At 45.2% G+C, this 15,308-nt stretch overlaps 5 protein-coding genes across 5 annotated transcripts; 2 read left to right on the top strand and 3 right to left on the bottom strand.

Moving 5' to 3' along the window:
* Window positions 1-100: 100 nt before the first annotated feature.
* I203_101993 (uncharacterized protein) lies at window positions 101-1,553 on the bottom strand (the record flags this gene model as incomplete). Its single annotated transcript, XM_019146498.1, has 5 exons — window positions 101-534; window positions 653-991; window positions 1,064-1,166; window positions 1,250-1,327; window positions 1,428-1,553. 5 exons carry the CDS (start codon window positions 1,551-1,553, stop codon window positions 101-103), a joined length of 1,080 nt encoding a protein of 359 aa, XP_019004031.1.
* Window positions 1,554-1,867: 314 nt separating this feature from the next.
* Window positions 1,868-4,669, top strand: I203_101992 (uncharacterized protein; the record flags this gene model as incomplete). The annotated part of the gene is made up of 2 exons (XM_019146497.1): window positions 1,868-1,890; window positions 1,960-4,669. The coding sequence occupies 2 exons, from the start codon at window positions 1,868-1,870 to the stop codon at window positions 4,667-4,669; spliced, it is 2,733 nt and encodes a 910-aa protein (XP_019004030.1).
* A 165-nt stretch (window positions 4,670-4,834) lies between these two features.
* On the bottom strand, window positions 4,835-7,871 carry I203_101991 (uncharacterized protein; the record flags this gene model as incomplete). The annotated part of the gene is made up of 3 exons (XM_019146496.1): window positions 4,835-6,290; window positions 6,342-7,499; window positions 7,795-7,871. 3 exons carry the CDS (start codon window positions 7,869-7,871, stop codon window positions 4,835-4,837), a joined length of 2,691 nt encoding a protein of 896 aa, XP_019004029.1.
* A 2,684-nt stretch (window positions 7,872-10,555) lies between these two features.
* I203_101990 (uncharacterized protein) lies at window positions 10,556-12,423 on the bottom strand (the record flags this gene model as incomplete). The annotated part of the gene is made up of 11 exons (XM_019146495.2): window positions 10,556-10,627; window positions 10,683-10,729; window positions 10,788-10,852; window positions 10,908-10,948; window positions 11,017-11,235; window positions 11,286-11,381; window positions 11,434-11,532; window positions 11,597-11,633; window positions 11,687-11,799; window positions 11,867-12,073; window positions 12,142-12,423. The coding sequence occupies 11 exons, from the start codon at window positions 12,421-12,423 to the stop codon at window positions 10,556-10,558; spliced, it is 1,278 nt and encodes a 425-aa protein (XP_019004028.2).
* Window positions 12,424-12,922: 499 nt separating this feature from the next.
* On the top strand, window positions 12,923-14,919 carry I203_101989 (acetate kinase; the record flags this gene model as incomplete). The annotated part of the gene is made up of 8 exons (XM_019146494.1): window positions 12,923-13,142; window positions 13,264-13,354; window positions 13,418-13,517; window positions 13,585-13,671; window positions 13,744-13,818; window positions 13,892-14,042; window positions 14,123-14,273; window positions 14,490-14,919. 8 exons carry the CDS (start codon window positions 12,923-12,925, stop codon window positions 14,917-14,919), a joined length of 1,305 nt encoding a protein of 434 aa, XP_019004027.1.
* Window positions 14,920-15,308: the final 389 nt, after the last annotated feature.

Genomic DNA, 15,308 nt, shown 5'->3' with positions numbered 1-15,308 from the left:
TACTAGCATTTATTCAAACGGTACACGGGAAGATCATATAATATCGTAAATTAGATCATGTACAATACAATGCACTATCATACTTGGGGTTCCATTCTCGTTACTGGTGGACTTGTCCATTCTCCACTTCGGCCCAGGGAGGATCATCCTCTACCTCTACATCCCCCATAACTTGATCTTGATCTGTCCGTGCACTCTGAGTAGGCGGTATCTCATCTGTTTGAGCCGAACTTCCGACGTTGTTCTCCTGTGACAGATTATTCTGTTCACCTTCTTCCATCTGCACATCACCGGGGACACCAACCTCTTGTGATTCATCCTTTTCTTTTCCTTGATGATCATTATCAATCAAAGCTATCTTTCCATCTTTGTCCACACCCCAGATTCTACCTTTCTTCCTATTTTGACTAGCCTGACTTCTTGATGAATAACCTGAAATCACTTGTGATAAGTCGGTTTTGCTCAATAGGACATTCTCGCCGTGAGTTGAGGGGGGTAAACCCAAGGATCTCAAGACGTTCGGTCCAAGTTCGACTACATCGCATAAACAATAGCTAAGGATCAGCATCGTCCCATATTTCTCGGATGGTCTACACGATACGATAGAATTGTATATGAATAAGAGCGACAGAGATAGTCGAGTCTCACTCACCTTTCTGAGAAGTTTTCATAGCTTTCACATCGAAATTCTCCAGATCTTCAGGTTTATCAATGACGAATCGAGGTCTGACTTGTCCAGCACCTTTTGATCTACCCTTTTTGAGACTACCCACGGGAGGTCCACTGATAGTAGGTGAATCCATGGGTGAGTTGGAGAAAAGGTTGAAAGAGCTTGAAGAAGGTCCAGGTTCAGTTTCAGCTTGAGTTGTTTGTTCATCTTGAGTTTGGGCTTGAGGTTGGGAACGGGGTTCGAGTGTTATAGCTCGGAACGTCAGTCGATGATTCGTGGAGTATAATGGTGGATGAGTAGGTTCATGGGGATTATCAGAGTCTGTTGAATAATCATCAGCATTGAACATCATATCATCATGCGTTGTTAACCCAGCTCGAAGCTAAAGCTCACGTCGTATTAAGCCTAATACCACTTCATCCCCTATTAACGGTGTAGTCTGACCTTGAAATATCTGATTACCCAATTTTAGAAATGGCAGGGGTGTATCTAGACCCTATATTCCATTGTGAGATCAGTTTTTATATCCGAAAACAAAGATGGAGCATTGGCCTTGCGTTGGATGGTACTTTTACTTACGACAAGTTGATACTGATTCTCATTCTGTAATGCCTTGGCATCCAGTGTCGTTCCCAAATCCATCGTAACGTATATCTCCTATTACCGAAACATTAGCATACTCATTATGCTGAAATTCACGATGTGCAAGCTATGCGTTCGATCCAATTAGGTAGACAGAAGCAGGATCGATACGCACCTCTTCTTCCTCTTCGAACTCATCCTCATCAAGCTCATCGAAATTATCCACATGCGTCCATCCTTCGCCCAACAACGTTTGCCCTTCGGCTAAGAACCGTAAAGCATCCTCCGAGGATTCCAGCATGTCGAATAGAATGTTACTCCCACTTGATCCGCTATAACTTGTGGCTGTGCTATGACTGGTATAATACCAATCACCTTCGAGTCATTCATCCACTCATCCATCCATCCATGATTTCATGTCAACAAGAATTCTTCGGTCAGTCGGCGATCTCCGCTGCTCATCTTGCAAGATTCAAGACTTTTTACCGGAAACATCATCTTCAGCTCATCTCAAAGCCTTACTTATCGATAACATATTTGTTGAAAAGCAAGAGCAAGAGCAGGAATCTCGACGAGATTATCCCGAACGTGTGAAATTATGATAGAACATACAATATGAGAGGTGCAGGCTTACCGAGGTGAGTCGGGAGACGATTCTAGGGGTCATCAGCTTCTGCTCTCTCTTGCTGACAATGTCACAACTTCAGGCTGGTGACCAGTCGGTCACTCCCTCGTATATCGAACCTGCGTGCACACGGCATTAAAATACCTACGTCATCTCATCTCCTGTGTCCTCCTGCCTCCGGCGGGACCACTTTGCCTGGGAGAAGATATGCTCACATTGCTTCTCCTTTGGGAGCAACGGTCCCTACTGAGGAACCTCTTGAATCAGCAATTCAAACAAACAACTATCCAAACGCCGGACCATTACTCGACGATAAGTCTTTATCCCTCGGAATGCTTCTCGATCACTACGATCTCACCTCTCCCATTCCTTCAGATCATCTCTTACCTCTCCTTAAACACCAATCCCGTCCTTCCGACATCATCATTATCATGCCATCGATAATAGACTATGTCGAAGAAACAGAAATACCTATAGACCATATTGTTGATCTGATTCAACAATTGTTGATACACCTGGGTCGTCATCAAATGTTTGCATTACTCCCTTCGGTGGTTCAGCTATTCTTACAGAGAATGGAAGTGGAAATAGATGTGACGGTTCAATTGGATGTGGATATTCTACAAGCGAAATATAAAGGATTTATCCAACACCTCCGTTATTTTTCTACTCTCGGACCATCTAGAGCTACTCAACCTCTCCCTTTACCTGTCAGAGACCAAATATCTCGTATAGTAGCTCACTTGCTGAAGACTCTTTCGAAATTACCATCATCATCTAAAGTAGACTCACAACCACAACTATCCCCTTCGTTTCTCAAATACATCTTCAGACGTCGATTCCTCACTCCAGAACTACGGAGGATGTTAGTGGGATATTCATTTTCCAGGAAGATCGAACTGTCAATATTCCAATGGCAACAGTGTACCTTATCGGCTATGGAGGAAGGAGATGATAAGGCTGCTAGGAAATATAGGATAAGGTGGAAATTAGCTATAGATAAGGCTAACGCTGAAGCTACATCTAAAGCCAATGAAGAAAATGAAAAAGAGGAGGAGGTTGATGAAGACGAACTATTGGAAAAAGCACAAATTGTTAATGAAGAACCGATCAAAAGTACAATTGAGATGTGTACGCCTACTACGTCTATATCGGAGAGGGACAAACAAATTTCCAAGATTATCAGTGAAATGGTACTTTCACAATATAGTAAATCGCTAGACAAAATCTTACCTACGATGGAACCTTACATTGATCCGCGCTCGTTGTCCAATTTGGACGCTCATCTGAAGAAATCGACTGGACCTGGATTGAAAAACAATTTAAGAGGGACAAAATTCCGACCTGCTAGATATGATGTCCATTCGTTACTGCGCTACGCCTGGTCGATCTTATTAGACAGATGCTCGAAGGATCAAAGCGTTACGGCGGAAGCTTTACTTGAAATGGCGGAGACTCTCCCTGGAGACGCCGTGGTGGGCCATACCCTCACTCCGATAATGTATGGGTTGATCAAACGTGGAGAACCACTTAAAGCATGGGGAATATGGAGAGACCTGATAGAAAGGGAGAAATCTGCTCCACCCCTTGCCAAAGGCTTGTTTGTTGATAGAATCACACTAGCAGTGGCCACTGAGGCTTGTCAGGCAGCTTTGAACATCGAAACTGCTCTTGTCCTAGTTGATACCTGGGCTAAAAGACCTACAGCGATCAGAAAGAAGAAGGATAATAGCTGGGCGGGATCTATCCCGTTAGATGCTCAGAATATCAACATCCTTTTGAACCTCTGTCGACTTGATAGGAAACCTTCTTTGGCATTTAGATTATGGTCTGCTGCCTTACCTCGATATGGAGTTCACCTAGATGATATTTCCCTGAACCTCCTATTGGATATAGCGAGATATAGCGAAGACGATCTGGAAGACGAAGTTGCTTTATCGCATCAAGAGGAAAACGAACTATTTCGCCGAAGGCTTCGAGCGATAGCGCAGGAGTTTCAATTCCGAAGAAAGGGTAGGGAATCAAATGATAATGATGAAGAAGAAGGTGACGGATGGTTAGTTACTGAAGATGAAAATAATCGAATATACAACGATGAAGCTTGGGCGAATAGCTCGACGAGTATCTTACTTGATAATCCGAATACTGCTTGGAGGTATAGACTTGACAAAGGTGGTATGGAAGCACCTTGGAAGAAGGCTAGAAGGGTATTCCGCCAGGTAGTCTTGGGCAATTGGCCACACTTGAGGGATGTGCAATCTCCCCTGGAATTAGCTCATCGAGGTGCTTTCGCATCGATCTTATCGTTTTTCAGCTCAACCAATACCCATACCCATGCATCAGGACCCAAACAAGAACAGGTAGATGGAGAGATACACCTTCCTGCACCAAATGCACGATTCACTCATATCATTCCAACTTCCAATACTTTCCGATCGTATATCGCCTTACTGGGGTACTACAATAGACATTCCGAGATACCGATAGTATTAGCTTGGATGAAATCCTTGGATATCAGACCGACATGGTCAACAATGTGTTTGGCGTTATTGCACATCTGTGAATCTGAGGGACCGCGAAGATGGATCAAAGGGTTTGGCGAAGATGGGAAGGGTTTGCGCCTGGTGAGGGATGAGGATATTATGAGGAAATGGTTGCAGGATTGGTTAGAAGGGGAGATTTCAAAGACGAAGGGCAACACGAACATGTCCTATAATGTCGTCCCGACAGAACAGGATGTGGCGAATAGTAGGAGATGGTTAGCGGAAAGGAGACAAAGATTGACTGCGTGATCGGAGTGTTATTTCATACAGAAATTTCTTGCTTGCACATGTTCTTCTCACTCGCTGGGTATGATGGTTAATTAGATGACATATGCATTGTATGTATTGATATTGGTACAACAACTCGTAAATTCTGTTTCTTGGCTATGTAATTTCAACGCGCGATATCATAAATCAATTCCCATTGGACCAACCTTCCGCCCAACTACCTCTCCTCTCTGACCAATGAGGCGAAGAAATTGCCAAGGCCCCATTAGATCCACTTGCAGCTACCAATCTCTGTCCCAATTCATCCGCCAAATCATTATTATCACTGTTTTGGTTCTGTTTTCCCGATCCAGATACAATCTTTCGTAATCTGGCGAAAGTTCCCATACCTAAGCTGCCTCTTCTTGGCAAACCTTCACTCAATCCAGGTAAGGTACCATTATCCACCACGCTAAAGCTTGAATTCCTATTACTGTGGGCATACATTTCACCTGCTCCTTGGGTAGGAACAGATAACCTTCCACCTTGACCACCGGGCATGAGTGGAAAGGCAGAATCAACAGATTCAAATCTTGATCTACCTTTGAATACTGGCTCTGAGCTATTATCAAATTCTTGGATATGAGATCGAGAAGTTACTTGTTCGATCTTGTATTTTGATCCGATTGAAGTTTGAGGTGCAGATTGAGATGTGGAAGAGACTTTACGTGATGAGGATAATTTTCTACCTGTATTGGAATTGCTAGAAGTAGACAAATTCCGCTGTACGATCGCCGTAGGACTGATCGAACTTGAAGTTCTGGACATTCCAATTGCCGAGGCTGGTCCAGAAGATACCGTTTCTGAGGCAGCCGATGCTAGTGCTATATCCGCAGCTGCAGCTAGGGAATCTACGAAATCGACTTCTGCCCAATGTCCAGTGGTGAATGACCCTCGAGATGGTCCGGCACTATTCGACTGTTCGCCCATCGATCCTCTACTATCAGTTCCGGCAGATCCAGTATCGCCAGGATACTCGTCCGATCCTGGATTCCTTCCTCCAGCGTTGGTAGGTCTTACAACGATGTTCAGACCTAGACCTGTCGTACGTGCTGGAGAACTCTTGTATCGAAGTAGACGAGGACGAGAGGCTGGCGGTAGAGATGTGATTGGAGATCCATGAGGACTGGTTTCTTCTGGAGCTGTGAATGGCTGGTAGGTAGGTTGCTGTTGAAAGGTCGCTTGACTCGCCTGAGGTGGCGTACGTCGTTGGACGGGACGAGGTGTCATGGCACTTATGGATTGACGAAGAGTAGTCGGAGCGCTGGGTCGTCGACTGTCAGTGACTGATCGACGAGCCCCTCGATTCGTAGGCGAGGGCGTAGCGGTGGATGTGGTAGGGGGAGCATCGGACATTCTACGTAATTCTGCTCCAGGTCCGGTGGGAGAATAATGATAGTCTGACGAAGTGGCCATAGGAGCGTAGATGGAAGCAGGTGTAATACCAGGTTGTCTAGGTGCGAAAGGATCGTGGAATGACGTGAATGGGTTTCGGTAAGATGAAGAAGATGTGGGTTGCTCGGACGGAGTAACTAAAGATGTAGTCGAGGTAGTGGCGTTGGTACTGCTTCCTGTACCCAGACTGAGTGTTTCCAGCTCGGCACTATACAATCAATCAATACAATATCAGTTGGCCATATAAAGGATTACTCACTCATCAGGCTCATCTCCATCCCTCGAGACCCATGCCCAATCACCACCTCTCTGGATACCCAACTCTCCATCTTTCTCTTTCAACGCATGTAGTTCCCGGAGGGTCAAAACGGGTAGTGAGTTGGAACGGGTCATAGCGACAGTGGCGGAAAGTAACCTCGCACGGGTCTTTGGTGGCGAGTCCTCCTCATGATCTTCATCCCTTTCCCTCTCTCTGGCATCTACACCAACTTCATCTCGAGACATGAACGTCTGGTTTCTCTCCATGTCATGTGTACTGGGGTCCCTTGAAGAAGCACCTTCCGAGGAACCTTCAGAGAAGATGGTAGTCATCGGCGCGCTAGCTAGTGGAGAGGGATTGACTACAGGATGAGCGAGGGAATGTCTAGATCGCGGTGGGAATCGATTGGCCGTTGGCAATGGTGTCTCTCGACCCATGGATGGTGCAGGATTTATAGGAGCTCTTGGTCCGGCAGTTGGTAATTCTCTAGCTGATGCAGGTGTATTGCCAGTTGAGCTTGTAGCACTGTCTCTCCTCGGCCAACCGCTCGACTGACTAGTCGCACTTCCCAGCCTGGCAGGAGCAGTAGGCAAAGCATGTCCCATACTGGATGATCCTCTAGACATGCCCAACCCTCCAGCTCCATTCAACGCTCCAGCCGGTAACGGTCCACCAAACGGTGTGAGCAGGAGCATCTGATGGGCCGATAATCTTCTACTGGGCGGTTGGATCTCATGTAAAAGGGGAGAAGGCCTTCTCGGTCTGCCGGAGACGGACAATCTATGTTGAGCGGTCGACGTCATACTTGTACTAGCTAACGGTAGGCCACCAATCGAAGATGAGGTAGGTGACATGGAGGGAGCCATGGCGGTCATACCGATGTTGATGTTCTCTGTAGCGGGCGAACGGGTTTTACTACTGCTACTAGGGAAAGTATATCCTCTTGATGGTCCTGGTTGCTCTTTCATATGGTATTCTTCTGTTGATCTAAGCGGCGATGATGGACGTCGTGAGGATGATGAAGTGTTTGGTGTAGATGCAGAAGATGATGGGTCGATAGGGAATGACCGAGGCGAATTCAATGTATATTCAGCCAAGGTGGCGTATAATGGTTGATGGTGGTGATGGTTGGAGGAAGAAGTGGTAGATGAGGGTTTTCTATTTGGTCCAAATTTATAAAGTTAGCATTGTGTTCAGAATGATGGGATGCTTGCGCAAGCAGAGAGTGCGTATCGCCAAGGAAAAACATGCCAGGAGCAAGAGTGGGATTAAGAGAGTCGGCAAATTGCATTGGTATAAGGTGATTTGACACATGTGATAGCATATTCCAACGATTCAGTTGAAATTATGATGATTTGGGACTTGGAATTTGGATTCGGTGCCTCGATGGAAAAACCCGGCACGGACGCAAAGGATGGATTGGGTCGGCAAGGGGAGGGAGGGGTAAACTCACAGTGATGGTTGATCAAAATTTGGTTCTTGTTCACGATCACCCGTGTCCACGTCCATCACGCTCACTTGACGGAACATCGTGTGATACCTTCGTGCTTCAGCCAATGTCGTGTATGTAGGCTATGAGGTAATCAATGGGTTTCGTTCTCAATCGTATCGGTCTTTATGTGTATATAATGGTGGCGATGATTCTGGGAGGTATGTGATGGAGTTCTTCAGTCGAAAAGCTTCCGAAAGGCGAGTTCTTCAAGCGGCGAGGAATTAAGCTAAACTATTTTGAGTAAACCTGCACCTACGCCTACGCCTCACAAAGATAAGTGTATCCACCCGGACCGACAGATAAGGTAAGTTTGAAGGTTCGTTGAGCCCGTACTCGTATTCCAAATAATTGCTTGAATTCGAGACCTGCTTTGGATCACACTTTCCTTGAATGGAATTAAATTTGGAGCTAAATTGGGTACTAACGCGATTGAGTTGGATGAACGTCGCCTTGTGTTTCGCGAATCTGAGGAGAAAAACGAACGGCCGAGAGGTTGAATAAATGGATGTGATTCAACTTCTGGTTGATAATAAGGATGAAGGAGGTGGTGATACGTGTGTCCAATGGATCGATGGATATCTCATGATCTTCTCTGGCTCCCTTTGTATGTCTTCTTGACGGAACCGATCCGAACGCAAAAGAGCGTTGCTGAGGTGAACGTTTACTGAATGTCTTGTTTCGATGTATAACACGCGTTCCTCATTGGTGACGTATTGTACGTATAGATGGAAAAGATTGCGATCAAATATAGATTATCTAGCAAAGTGATTGTAGGTTATATACGATCTCGAATGCTCATAAAGTGAAGAGATACTCCGGAACCTTATGGGAAATACATTTCGGGACGGTTAAAACGCCAAATACCCATTCCAGAGCGAGTACTCTATTTGTACCGTTTGTGTATATCATGATGACTCATAATAAATACTTCCATTAGTCTTTCATGCAGTCAAAGCAAGAACCCCGTAGACGAGGTTGTCCGAGGACACCGTGATGTTTTCTTGTTCAGAAGTTTGGTAATATTTAACGTAATGGATTGGTTCAGATCTCTACAACAAGGTTATATACCTGAACTTTGCTCCATTTTGGCAATAGCGGTGTCGGATTATTGTCAAGGAGAACGTTCATTCCACGAGAGATTCCGGTACTTGCGGAATCGAAATCTTTACCAACGCTCGCAGTGGATTCCAGAATCGATCGGTTTTGTCTCAAAGATGTATCAAAATTGATGATCAAATGATATATCTACCGGTTGTTGGATTGGACATGACACCGGTCACTGGTAATGAGTGTGTATCTATACTCGTACCTTGTCGATCCAGAGGGATGTCTCAAACCCGTAACATATCATTTGCCAATAGCAGCAACAATCTGCTGAACAACTCCTAGGTTTCCGAACTTTGACAAGAAGAACAAAGACCCTGAATTCAATTCGATCACTTCTCGGAATGGCGTTTTTTATGCTCTCCCTTTTCACTTTGAAGCCGGAAACTCTTGGAATCGGCCAACAGGAATGTTTCTTTACAAACCTCTGAGTGATTAAGTTATCACATTGCTCGCTTCTTTCTGTTTTGTTGGATTCTGATGACCTTCCCCGACCATGGAGGTGAGGGGTCGGACGGACTGGACTGGACTGGACTGGACTGGACTGGACTCATCGAAAGACGATCTATATCACGTACAGGGGACGTGAAGCAATGAGACGTCTCGCGGGCAAGTCCGTTTATTGCGGACGATTATGCGGAATGTTAACAGGGCATGCAGTAAATGTCGTTAACATACCAACAGCTCAAACAAACTCAAACGCGTCGGTACTGTTGTACTGCAATGCGAAGACGTTGAGTTGACCTTTTCGATAACAAAGGAAGCGAGCGCTTGTTGTGCGCTGCGAGATCTACGGAGCTGCGAAGAAGTGACAAACCCCTATGGTAAAAGGTACAACAGAAAAAATGTCCTTTTTTTCTGTCCACTCACGTCATGTATCGCAGAAGTAACGCGTCTAGCTAGACCACATCTCGCTTAAGAACCAGTCATATTGGTATATCAACGTATAGTAGGTGATTGATGTGATGGGAATTCCGTTGATTTAACCTCTGGGAGTACCTTGAGGATACTCCGCTTTACGTTACTAAGCTGATAAGTTGACCTTACCCTCCTGTTCTCCTCGTCACCCCTTTCCCCTTGGTCTCTTTTCCTTTTCTGCTCTTCTTCTCCTCATGTCCTCAAGGTTCATTCTGTTAGAATCTTTGGTCACTACTAGACTGTCAAGTGGATTTATGAATGACGTGATAGGTACGATTACACATCGGGTTGTCTCACAAACGATCGACAGGAACACCTGTGAGACGTCCCATAGGCACATCGCAGCCAAAAGGTACAGGTACCATTCCAGTTGTTTTGTTGCTTTCTTTCAAACTGACATCCTGTGAACGTCTTCCCGCGTTGCTGAGCCCGGTCAATCCGATCCCGTGATGGTGAATTGGTACCTTGTCCCATATAGACTTTTACAGCCGTTGAGTGAAGAGAAAGGAAAGATGATATATACATGCATAACCTTACGTATCCATAATATCAATCGATATACAGAACTTGTGGTATCTTACAACTTTAACTTACTGCACTGCGGGGAAGGACAGTTCCTGATCAAGTTTGATATTCCTTACCTGTATCATCCCATCTGATCAGCCACGACATTCATATCAAAGTTCATACCCCGAATTGATCAACACTTACGCAAGAACTTGGCGATGGTTTCGAGCTGAATGTTACTTGTACCTTCGTAGATTGCTCCGATCTAGCGAGAAAACGTCGGTCAGTTGATCTCCGAAATTATAGAGGCGCAAACCGACCTTGGAGTCCCGCCAGTACTTCTCTAGGCCGACTTCTCTTACAAAACCTGTGCAAAGTTTGTTAGCTTTCCAGCACGTTGCGTTGAGCCATCATTTGAAGCTTACCTTGACCACCTGCCCATTCGATGGCATTACCAGCTGCTTTTTGAGCAATCACTGAAGCGAAGTACCTAGGAGCTCATCCATAAGCTTAGTCTTCAGCCTTGGTCCACGAATGTAGCTTACTTGGCCATGGCAGCTTCTTTGGTGAAAGGTCGACCTTCCTCCTATATGGCCCGATAAACATAATCCGTTAGCTGATGCAAGACCGATTGGAGATTAGAGAACAGCTTACCTTTAGCCTCGCAGCGTTGTAAGTTAGCAACCTTGCAGCTTCGATTTCAGTGGCGACATCTGCAAATTGGAATCCCATTCCTTGGAATTCACCAACGGGTTTGCCGAATTGTTTTCGTTGATAAGCATAGGTCAGAGATTTGTCGAAAGCTCCTTGGGCTAATCCGACCATCTGGGCGGCAATACCAATTCGTCCTTCGTTGAGGATTTCAATTGCGATCTTTGAAAGAAAATCAGCAGACGGCTGTCTTCTGCCACACATGCACTCACCTTGTATCCTTTACCCACTTCACCCACGACGTTCTCCTTGGGGATCTTGACATCGTCAAAGTTCAGCAAGCAGGTCGAAGATGCTCTGATACCAAGCTGTGAGAGGTATGAGCTACAGACAAGCAAGATTCAGAAACAACTAACTCACTTTCTTCTCCTTTTTGGCAATCTCAACTCCCATATCTTTGCTCATCACGAAACAGGTGATGCCTTTGTATCCTTTCGAAGGATCGACGTTCGCAAACACCTGATGAAGAAAACCGATTAGTATTTAAAAGGTCTGTAACTCATTCAAAGGGTGTTCGACTTACAAGGAAAGTATCGGCTTCAGCAGAGTTGGAGATCCACCTACAGTAATGATCTTCAGCTGGATGCATCAATGCATGCAAATAATAGCTTACATCTTGCTTCCGTTAAGGGTATAGAAATCACCACTGCTATCGAGCTTAGCAGTGGTCTGAAGAGCGAAGGCGTCTGATCCTGAAGCTGGTTCCGAAAGACAGAACGATCCAACCTACATCGCCAAGCCGGCATCAGTTGTAACCGACAGCACTGAGGATGTATACGAGCACTCAACTCACTTTCTTAGTTGCAAGATCGGGCAACCACTTCTCTTGGATCTCCTTCGATCCGTACAATCGCAAGACCGTGTTAACGAGGGTATTATGCACATCGCAGAGCACAGCTACCGATGGGTCGACCCTGGCCAGTTCTTCGACAGCAATGATAGCACTTGTGAAACTACATTCCGATCCACCCATATCCGCACTCGTCTCGATACCCATCAACTAAACAAGGTATCATGTTGAATTGTAAGCTGTGACATGTGATATGAAACGGGTAGTAGAAAGCTTACACCGTTATCGAATAATCCTTGGATCACTTCAGGATCCATCTTCTCCTCTTCATCCATCTTCGATACCTTTGGTCCGATGACGTCTTCGGCGAATCGTCTTACGGTCTCTCGTAACATGTTCTCTTCCTCTGTGAAGCTCCATAATGAGAGTGGCGTGTCTATAGCTGGTCTAGTGATCTCCTGGACTTTTCGACGGATGGGGGAGGTGGATATAGCCCGAAGAGCTTGGGAGGGTGGGAGACGGGGTCGGAGAAGGGATGATCGAAGGGATCGGACTAACATTGTGTATATAGGTATCTGAGGTGGACTTTGAATCGCGGTATATAGATAGGTGAGATTAAAAGGGTCAAACAAAACGGACCTGTTATATAGCTGATGTATGATGTCCTAAAGCAAGTCACGTTGACATCCATCCATTCAATTTCGCACTGGACACATACAGCGACAAGGTGGACTTTGACCGGCAATCTACAGGTGATCATTTAACCGGATCACCAGTTCACTTTATACACCTCCCTGTTTGTTCTACCCCGGCTTTCGTCCACGTGCGTGACGTCAACAACTACCGCTTTCCCCGCATTCCTCTGTTTTCCACATTCTCACGACGATGATGTTGAGGATGCGAGGGTGTCCGAGGATGCTCCATTCGAAAAGGAATGTGTGACTTCTCTCTTGTACATATACATATATGTATGGAAACCAAAGGTGGCTACGTATCATTGACTCCCTGACCTACCGATCATTGTCTTCAAAAACAATCCGATAGAAAGAGAAGCGAAATATGGCTTCCTACCTCTTAGCGATCAATTGCGGATCATCTTCTATCAAAGGTAAACTGTATGGTATACCAAAATCACCTTCCGACCCATTAGATTCCCAAGCCTCTCTGGAAGTGGTGAATATAGGGTCGACAGACGAGAAGGTGAAGATAAAGATCACATGGGAAGGAGATAAGGGGGAGAATCTAGAGGAAGAGGGTAAAAACGGTGACGAGGTCGATTGTAAGTTGAATTGTCTTATATACACATTGGTCTATCTCACTTGTTGTCGGGTCGAACGAATCTTCTATCATTTGCCGTGAAGTGTTGCTAAATGTGATAAAAATCTGACTGGTCTTTGTAGACGAATCTCTCATCCCCTTCTTGCTCGATCATCTCTCTTCATCTGCCGTTAACCTCAAGACCGATGATATCAAATATGTGACGCACAGAATGTACGTATCAGCTGAATCTTGCTAGCGTACCCTTTCGCGATTCAGCTGACAGAATACATACAGTGTCCATGGAGGAGCGCATACGAAAGGAATAATCGTCACTAAAGAACATGAAGAAGCCTTGGAAGAAATGGACAAATTATCTGAATTTGCTCCTCTTCATGTCAGCTATTGGCTCGGTCAGGATAATTTAGGTAAACTCAGCTGACACTGTACGACTACTCTTTCAGAACCACCACGCAGTAGTGGCCGTCAGATCATGTCTCGACGCCCTACCACACCATACATCACTGATGGTGTTCGATACACTCTTCCATGTTAGTGTCAGCTATCAAGCCTTTGCTCCCGTTGAGTGTGCCAAGCTGATTTGGTTGTTTTCCACATCATAGGCATCAATCCCCGAGGAAGTATATACCTATGCACTCCCACCACCCGATAGAGAACTTGTCATGCCTTTGAGGAAAGTAGGTAGTTTGCCATATCAGCTCTATGTTGCGCAATCCTGCTCAAGTCCAGCTGATGATTTAGTGGGAATAGTACGGTTTCCATGGTTTATCATACGCTTCGATCGTACAATCCATATCTCAGCATTTGGATGAAGAGCCCAAAGATATAAATCTGGTGGTAGCGCATTTAGGGAGTGGAGCTTCGGCTTGTTGTATCAAGAATGGAGAGTCGATCGATACCAGTGAGTAATTTATCGCTGCTACAATCCCACGGCAGAAGGTCGATCGAAGGCGAGGCTGACAAGTCAATATCTTATCATAGCGATGGGTCTGACACCTCTCGAAGGCCTCATAGGAGGTACAAGATCAGGTACGATCGACCCAACAGCTATCTTCCACTTAACTGCCAATCCTGCTGAAGGTGTGGATTTCAAGGATTACACTGTGTCGAAGGCTGAGATCTTGTTGAACAAGTGAGTCTTGACACCACGCGGTGTCGTTTCCCATCTGTTTATCTCTTCTCCCTTCAAATGTCCCTTCAAAGCTCCCTTCCTCTCTTCGCTTCTCCCTTTCGCCCCGTATGGCCATCAACCCGTCTCCAATTCTTTTTTTTTTTTGTTGTAACCTTTCCTTCCCCAATCCAACTTTTCTCGTGAAGCTCGATGCTTACCATTGGATTGTTTTGCCAGAAAATCCGGTCTCTCCGCCCTTGCCGGTACAACCAACTTCGGTACCATCATCTCCCGTCTCTCCTTTACTTCAGGCTGTACGAAAGAAGAACACGAACGTGCTGTTTTAGCATATAAGGTCTACCTGGACAGACTAATGAATTACATCTCTCAGTATCTGTTCAAACTCTTATCGACATCTTCGATAGATAAAATCGATGGATTGGTATTTTCAGGAGGAATAGGAGAGAAAGGATCTAAGTTACGTGAGGATGTTTTAAACAGATTACAATGGTTAGGTGTAGAATTGGATAAATCAAAGAATGATGGGAAACATACTGGGAAAGTCACAGAGATCACAACGGAGAAAAGCAAGTTGAAAGCTTGGGTCGTAGAGACGGATGAGGAAGGGTGGAGTGCGAAGTTGGCAAGGGATGAATTTGGATTTTAAATGAATTCAAAGTAAATACAGAGAAGAACAACCGGACATTTGAGCAATGAACTTCAAGTTTTGTCGTTCTGTGACTAGTCAGTATTTATTTCCTATAGATGGGAATGCACATACAATACATGAAATCGACTTATAATCCGAATTGTCACCCTACGAGATTCAGCCTTTTCTGAAAAGGCTGAATCATTCACCCCTCTGCTTGGAGACAGGACAAAAAGGAGACAAAATTAAGGCGACTCCTAGCTCTGCACTTGACGATCTATCCCTATCGCACGGGAAAACGCACAGATCCACTCTGTAAAGTGGATCATGTCCACCCTTTTTGAACTGTAGTCATTGATATAGTGAAGAGTGGGATTTGAACCCACGACAAATAGATAGATGCTTTG

Source organism: Kwoniella mangroviensis (assembly GCF_000507465.2).
Source record: "Kwoniella mangroviensis CBS 8507 chromosome 1 map unlocalized Ctg01, whole genome shotgun sequence".
Classification (NCBI taxonomy): Eukaryota; Fungi; Basidiomycota; class Tremellomycetes; order Tremellales; family Cryptococcaceae; genus Kwoniella; species Kwoniella mangrovensis.
The sequence above is the reverse complement of the archived record's forward strand: the minus strand, read 5'-3'. Positions and strand labels throughout refer to the sequence as shown.